An 8,278-nucleotide genomic window follows, 5' to 3' on the forward strand; every position below is an offset into this window, starting at 1 on the left:
GTTTCTATAGCCGTGGCATCATTATGATGGTATGAAGAGATGGATTAATTCATGTAGGACGCCACTGAAGGCCTAGGTGTAAAATGCACGGCCCGCCACTGGCCTACATGTGTCCTAGCTCAAGGGTTTTGTAGCAGGTTTTTGAAAGAGCTCAGCAGTGCATGTAGACATGGTCACTCTCAAGAGAGCTCTGTGGACCTGCTCACATATTTGCTTCAGTATGACGACTAAATGGAGTAAAGTGCTGAAGTCATCACTCACAACACATGCAGTCATTAATCATTAATCAAAGGGCATTATCATTTCAATTACTGCTGCTGTTCTGATGCATGCAGGCCCGCCACACAGCAGAAAATGTCAGTGTATGTCAAACTAGGCTAAAGGGAAAAGAAGTGGACTTGATTGCATCTACTGCACACACACACAATAAAGTCTGTGCACAGTTCAGGCATGGAAACACAGAATTATTTCCAATAATTTTTTTTCCCCAGAGGTCCACTAAGGTAAAGTAGGTATCCGGTAAAACCATCAGGCTTGCACCATGTATGCACACTCTTAGATGGCATGACAATTTAAGTTGAACCAAACATGTTCATCAAAGAAGAACAATTATGAAACCTGAACACTTAGCTGCTCTCCTTGAGCTGTATTCACAAAGCATCTTAAGGTTAAAAGTAGCTCCTATATCACCAGATTTAGGAGAAACTCTTAAAAAAAAATAGGCATGTCAGTCCTAAAACCAGCTCCTAAATCTGTGAAAAGTTAAGGATTGTTAAATTGTTACATTTTACTGCTATTTAGGAGAACTCTTAAAAAAATCTTTGTGAATATGGCCCCTGATCTTCATCACCCAAGAACAGCATTGATGGCATCAACTGTTTTTGTGGCATTGAAAAGCACTCTTAGCTTGGCTTGTCCTGCAGTTGCTCTCTGCCCAGCGCTTTACCATCTCTGGAGCAAAATCCAGGAAAATATGGATCTTCTTCCCATTATAGGTGGTCCTTCCGCTCAGCAGATCTTCTATACCCTCTTAAAAATAAAGGAACTTGGCATTGATGCTTCCATGAAGAACATTTAACATCCATGGAAGCTTTCCACTGTACAAAAGGTTTTTATAATGGAAAAGGCTTTTAAAATGTTCTTCACACTAAGGAAAACTAGTGCTTTTAAGAATGGATCACTGAAAGGTTCTTTAAGGAACCAAAAATTTGGGGAATCAAACTTTTGAAACCTTTATTTTTAAGGGTGTGGAAGCTTTCCATTCCAAAAGGTTCTTTATAATTAAAAATAGGTTCTTCAGGTTATTAATAATGTTCTTCACACTAAAAAAGTGGAAATGTTCTTTGGGGAACCACAAATGGTTCTTCTATGGCATTTCTGAGAAAATCCCCTTTTGGACGCTTTATTTGTATGTGTTTAAAGATTGTTGTTGCATCACAGAAATAATGAAGTGTGCAAAGTGGCCCCGTATGATTTGGCCCTGTGTGCTCTAGATTTATCAACTAGAAATAACACATCTTTCAAGAGCTCTGAGAGCACATTTTGTCTTCTAGAGCACCTCTCAAGATACATCTATAAAAAGACTGACTTCTACAAACAGACATTTCACCTCCGAATAAAGCCTGGCTGTGACCCAATCAGACAATTAATCAGACATGTTTATTCCTCTTGAGTTGAGGAAGTCTTACCTGATTGGCAGTGTTGATGTCAATGCCATTCTTGATGTGGTCTAGAACCTTTTCCAGATTACCTGAGCGAGCTGCACGGAGGAAACTGGTGGTAGCATCAGCCTGAGAAAAAATACAGGAAGTAATACAAGAGGATAGAATTTTTAAAATAAGAGTTAGAATTTTTCATGACTTAATTACATCATGAAAACTATATGCTTTTTGCCAGCCATCCGTATTTCATAGACTTGTAACTTCATAGAATATCACATGTGAAGAGTATTAAAAAAGATAACAAATGTGACATAACGTTTGGTTAATAGCAGTATACATATTTTTTTAAAAGACTGAGATTGAAGTAAAACAACAACAGCAACAACAACAAAATGGGGCAAAACCTGAAAACACTGAAAATGAAAACAAATTAAAGGACAAGCTTTTCAACATTAAATATACACAGTACATAAATATTTACAGCATGCGCACACACACCTGAGTGCAAAGATAACATAGGTCCCATGAAATTAATTTACTATTTCCTTCCAAGATGTTCAATAAATTTTTTCCTGGATGAAAAAGACAAATGTGCACAAATGTGCACTGTCTATTTTGTTCATTTTAGGAATACAAATAGTCAGATTACCTCAAAGAACAGACACAGACTATATAATACTGCAAAAGGAAAGAATAAGAAGGATCAGAGCAGTGGCTAGAAAGAAAAAAGACTGGAAAAAGTTAATTCATATTTTATCGACTGTTAAAACTTAAACTCATTTTTTCAAATCAACCGATTCTCATTAAAACCCAAAACCAAAGCACAAAGACAGAAAGAGCAAGAAGCTGATTTTTTTTCTATTTCTATTGCTGTGACCTTCTTAACTTTATCACATTCATCTAAATTTAGAAAATGTCTTCTACTAAAAAGCAGTGAGTTTTTTTTCTCTTTTCAGCAGTGCATCTTCAAAATCATGTTAAAAGCATTTGGCATAAAGACTCAAATAATAAATAAATTTAACACATTATTGTATGTGCAGACAAGCTGTGCTATACTCAATCACAATTACAGTAACATAGGCTGCAAAAAAGCACATTCTAAAAAATGCTGCAGGTAATAGGGGTTCAGCCTACAAAATAAGTTTAGTCATCCCAGTCCTGAGATAAGAAGCTTCACTCAGTGAGAATTGAACCATACGATGGTTTCTCATGTCTGAAAACACATTTAGAGTAGAGAGAAGTTTTCACACTTTCAGCTAAACATTAAAATTATTTCTAAAAAGCCCATTTATATACAATACATGCACATTTACATAATTCCAGAGCAGCTCGCTTAGATTTTAATCACACGTCTGGATTCAATTGCTTCTGTGGCTTGCATTGGAACAGATTTCCACAGATTTTTTTCACATCCTTGAGACTGAGATGTTGTTTTGAATCATTGTAAGTTGATTGTATCTGTTGTGTTGTTGCTGTGGTGGAGGCAGTGGGAATGTGTGAGAGTGTGAGAGTGTGTACCTTCACGAGCAGCAGGGCTGGTTCACTGATCAAATATACTTGACAAGTACATGGAGACATGGGCACACACAAAGTGTGAGTTGGCATGGGGACGACTTATGACCTCCTAAGAATTAGGAGCACAATTTTTCTCCCCCATCTCTTTGGCTGTGTCAGAATTCGCATACTACACTAAAGGGGTTTGGGGTCAGCAAGATTTTTTTCTTTTTTGATAGAAATTAATATTTTTATTCAGCGAGGATAATTAAATTGATAATAAAGTGACATTAAAACATGTATAATGTTACAAGATTTCTATTTCCAATAAATGCTGTTCTTTTGAACTTTTCAGTCATCAAAGAATCCTGAAAAGCAAACTGCATCAGTTTTCACAAAAATGCAAAACAGCACAACTGTTTTCAACATTGATAATAAACAGAAATGTTTTTAAGCAACAAATCAGCATATTAGAATGATTTCCGAAGCATGTGACACTGAAGACTAGAGTAATGATGCTAAAAATTCAGCTTTGCATAATAGGAATAGATTACATTTTTAAAACATATTTAATTAGAAAATAGTTATTTTAAATTGCAGCCTAATAATATTTCACGACATTACTGTTTTTACAGTATTTTTGATTAAATAAATGCAGCCTTGGTGAGCATAAAAGACTTTCAAAAATATTTAAAAAATCTTAGCAACCCCAAACTTTTAAACCATTAATGTATACTATAATATAAAAGCATGGATTTTGCTGGACATGGGGCACTCTATGTAGTAATAGTGAAAAGAGTGTGTAAGTTTTGAGAGTTAGGGTTAGGGTTTTTTGCACACACACACACACTCAAACACACACACACACACGCACGCACATGCGGACACAAACACATACATGCACACTTTTTTACAATTTTCCAGTTATTTATCCTAACACCACGTGCTATTTTACACAGTCAAAACAAAATGGATGGCATCATAAAAATGTCTTATATTTCAGTATTTTAAAAATCAATAAAAAAAAAAAAATTTCACATAAAAGCAAAATACAAAATAGAGCAAAAATAACGTATTTAATCAAAATCATACACTCTAAAAAATTCTGGGTTAAATAGGGACAAACCCAGCTATTAAATAACCGCTGGTTATATTTAACCCACCATTTTTTAGAGTGTATGTAATTACTACCTATTCCAGTAATACATTTTTTAACCCTGAATTGAGTAACCATTTTTGGAGTCCCCTACATGCGTAAAATGTGAGGTCACTGTACATGAGCGTGTGTTTGCAGCAGATAAGGCGGTGGAGGCAATCATGTAGACCACACCTAATCCTTAGCCTCTGGCTTGCTAAATTCTCCACACCTCTATGCAGTGTACCATTACATGTCAAGAGAACAAACAAAACATGGCAAAAGATGCTGTTTTGACCCTTTCAGTTCAAAAAGAATACTGCCTTGGTCAAATAAAGCATAAATAAAGAATGAAACATAAAATAAACCTCCTCATACACAAATTATTAATATTGCATGATTCATAAGCCAGGCTGTCTTGAAAATTACATCCTAACATCAGGAAAGAAGTACTTTAGAAATAAAATTAACATTATCATTTAATAGAGTAATGCAGTCCTGTTTATTCCTCATTGTGAATTATAAAGCTTTTAATGAATAATCTTGCAAAACGCAAATGATATTTAATGCAACAGTTAAAAAAACTCATATAATGATATGAAAAAAGATAAATAACCACGTCAGCAGCACCCAGCCCCAGCTTTCCACCCCTCTCTAAGAGCAGAAGTACTGCAGCAGACAGGATGACATCATCACTGAGACACAACACTGCAGTGTGTGTGTGTGTGTGTATGACTGCATCCGAGAGAGAGATGGAGTGAGTGGACGAAGGAGTCTTTAAATTCACCTCTACTGAGAAACGCACACTGACAAAGGCAAACACACAGAGAGAATGCGATCCATCACAATAACTGTGCTTGCACAGCAAACAACAGCCGCTCATATGAGACCAGGTGGTGATGCGTAATTCCCACGGAGGGAAAGTGAATGGGATTATACGTCACAACACCATGAAATTCAGCTCATGCACATTAATGCGTTGCTATATTCGTGTACACCATATATTATGAATATATACTTAAATCCTATGTGACCATTTCCTTCTCCACATCGGAAGTTCAGATGATGCACTGGATGCATTTGGGGCTCAGGATCATAAATGAACAAATGTGTGTGATGTTGGTGTGTTTTGGACTGATTTAAAAAGCATGCATTGCTGTGGAGAGGTAAACTATCACTCATCATAAATATTCACATACTGGCTGAGATATCTGCGAAATGCATAACTATTTCCATGCATGCATGGGGACACAAAAAGACAGGTTTCACTGACTATTCCTGCATTATATAAGATGGTGAACACATAAAAAGTGCAAATGTTAAACAGTATGCTTGCGGTGATGTTTGCGACTGAATGTTAAAAGAATTATAATCTGCTGGAAAAATAGCCAAATTCCATTTAATTTTAAAATACAGTTAGCTGTAGTCACATTTTGGCAATACTTGTGATTATTTGAATGTGTTTTGTTCCACACGTTACATTTTAATAACAGTAAAGTATGCATCATTTCAAGAAACTAAACACTAAAGCAAATCCTAACCCTAAACATATACTAAGTACATGTTGTTAATTACAGTTACTCAGTACTTTTTTGTGTAATTTAAGTGTGAGAAGGACACAATAAAAAAACAGTGTGCCCAAAAAATGTATCTAAACCTCATCTAATCTGTAAGTCACATTGCATTAGATACAATATTAGATAAAATACCAAACCAAATAGCTTTTGTTTTAAAGATCAATATTACAAATTTTGCAAAGAAAACATTTCACAAAAGAAAAAGGCTGTACATTTTTAAATATTAAAAATAGACAAATGGACATGTTGTTGTTGTTGTCAAACATTTGTGTTCATAGTGTGATGAAGTATACTGTAGCTGTAGTGAACTTGAATCGATTTTATACATCCTCTAAAATCATCTTGACATCAGCTGAATAAAAGTAATTGCAAAATGGCTCAGAAAAAAAGCATTTGTTTGGAGACACCACTTAGTTTGAGATTTAGCAAATGAAAGATCTGTCCAAATATTTGAAGGACCTGTGAAATCTGCGTCAAAGAATATATCTGATGTGAATTTCCTGTTATTCTTGTAAAAACTAAGGTGAGACTGTGAGTTCCTCTTTTAGAGGTTCCCTGTGCCCTATTCTGCAATCTATAAACCAAGTGCAAAGGTGTTTGCTTGTGCCACAGCTACACAGATCACAAAACAAAGTAATGCACAATGTGAAAGTCTCCATTAACACCTTCTAACTTTTTTTAATCTCATGTACAAATGTGAATATTTTTATTCTTAGTCCTTCTTTTAAATCCCATGCATATTCTTTACATCAGTGCTTTGCCCTCCCTTGCACATTATGTAAAGAAAGAAAATCTTTAGAGCATTTTTTGAGAACATTTTGCAACAATGCAGTTTCCTCTCTCTCTTGTCTACAGTAAAATACATTTTAAATTATTAGAGAAAATATGACTGCATATAATAGTTTGGGTTGGGACTCAAAGACCAGATTCTGCTATGAACGGGGCAAAGCAATTTTAAAATATAGCTGACTGGATGGTTGCTTTATAAATGTAGTCACATTTTTGTAAAAAATGTACCTATTTTCATGTGTCTTGTTACACAGGTTGCATGTATTTACTATAGTAATAACAGTAAATTATGCATAATTTCAAGCAACTAATGGTAACACTTTAGTATAGGGACCAATTCTCACTATTAACTAGTTGCTTATTAGCATACCTATTATGAACACATTGGCTGTTTATTAGTACTTATAAAGCACATATTCTGCATGACCATATTCTACATCCCTAATTCTACCCAATATCTAAACTTAACAACTACCTTACTAACTATTAACAAGCAGCAAATTAGTAGTTTATTGAGGCAAAAGTCACAGTTAATGTTTTGTTAATAGCGAGAATTGGACCTTAAAATAAAATGTGACCCAACTAACACTAAAGCAAGCTCTAACCCTAATTAATATTACTCAGTACTTTTTTTTTGTGAAATTACAGTGTAACAAGGACACATTTAAATAATTGTTACACTTTATTTTAGTGTCCTTGTTACAAAGTAATTATACATTTGTAACAAGTAATGAGTAATAGGAATTAACTACATGTAATTACTACTGTATATGGTTAGGTTTAGTAATTAGGGTTTTGTTTAGTGTTAGTTGCATGTGATTATGTATAATTTATTGCTATTACTAGTACATACATGTAACACCGTAAAATAAAGTGTTGCCAAAACAGCATTAAGAATATATTTAGTGGCCCCAAAACTTTGCATTGAGTATTTTGAAGCAAAAAAAATCAACTGGAAACATGAGCAAGTTTCTAGAATGTTCAATTTTGCAACATCTAACAAAAACAACAAAGAAGTTGAAGGAATCTTCAGGAAAGTTGTACTTACTCCACAAATGATGGTCTTGGTTGGCATCCCGATACACCTTCTCTTTCTCTCTCTCTCTCTACGTCTTTTGCCTCGCTGCTTTCCAGTGTTACACTATCTGGGTGTAGGGGTCCGGGCACTGCCCCTTTCCCCCTGCACGCACACACACACTTGTGAGGGGCTGGGTGGGGCTGGGGACTTTGAGGCCAGAGGGGTTTATCTCCAGAGGAATGCTGTCAATATCGACACACACACACTTCTACCCAAAACTAGATAATGGCATAAGTCTCTCTCCCCATTTTTCCATTCCGTCAAGCGTTCTCGATCTGCGCAGACCTGCTCGATGCATTCTGACAAGCAAAGGGCCCTTCTGAATGAGCCTTTGGGAAAAGGACAGATTATGTGTGTGTGTGTGTGTGTGTGTGTGTGTGTGTGTGTGTGTGTTTGTGAGGTTTGGCACTGTTTCAGTCTGCAGAAGGACTTACAGTGACAAAGACCCTTGGAGGGGTGAGGTGGGGGGTACTTCAGGAGTACCAAGCCTGGTGACAATGGCCCAGACACGGATGGGGAGGGCATGGTGTGTGTGTGTGTGTGT

The 8,278-nt window shown here is 35.8% G+C and overlaps 1 protein-coding gene across 4 annotated transcripts in view; it reads right to left on the bottom strand.

The window, feature by feature from the left end:
- The window catches only part of LOC107662058 (ankyrin-1-like), a 142,162-nt gene that overhangs the window by 64,211 nt on the left and 69,673 nt on the right, over positions 1-8,278 (bottom strand). For 3 of the 4 annotated variants that reach the window (XM_016451921.1, XM_016451923.1, XM_016451920.1), the window contains exon 3: positions 1,689-1,790. In XM_016451921.1, the coding sequence (XP_016307407.1) occupies positions 1,689-1,790 (102 nt within the window). Of the gene's footprint in view, positions 1-1,688; positions 1,791-7,704; positions 7,837-8,278 lie in introns of those variants that run through there. The other variant, XM_016451922.1, reaches the window with a different exon arrangement.

Source organism: Sinocyclocheilus anshuiensis, unplaced genomic scaffold (assembly GCF_001515605.1).
Source record: "Sinocyclocheilus anshuiensis isolate Anshui unplaced genomic scaffold, SAMN03320099.WGS_v1.1 scaffold431, whole genome shotgun sequence".
NCBI lineage: Eukaryota > Metazoa > Chordata > Actinopteri > Cypriniformes > Cyprinidae > Sinocyclocheilus > Sinocyclocheilus anshuiensis.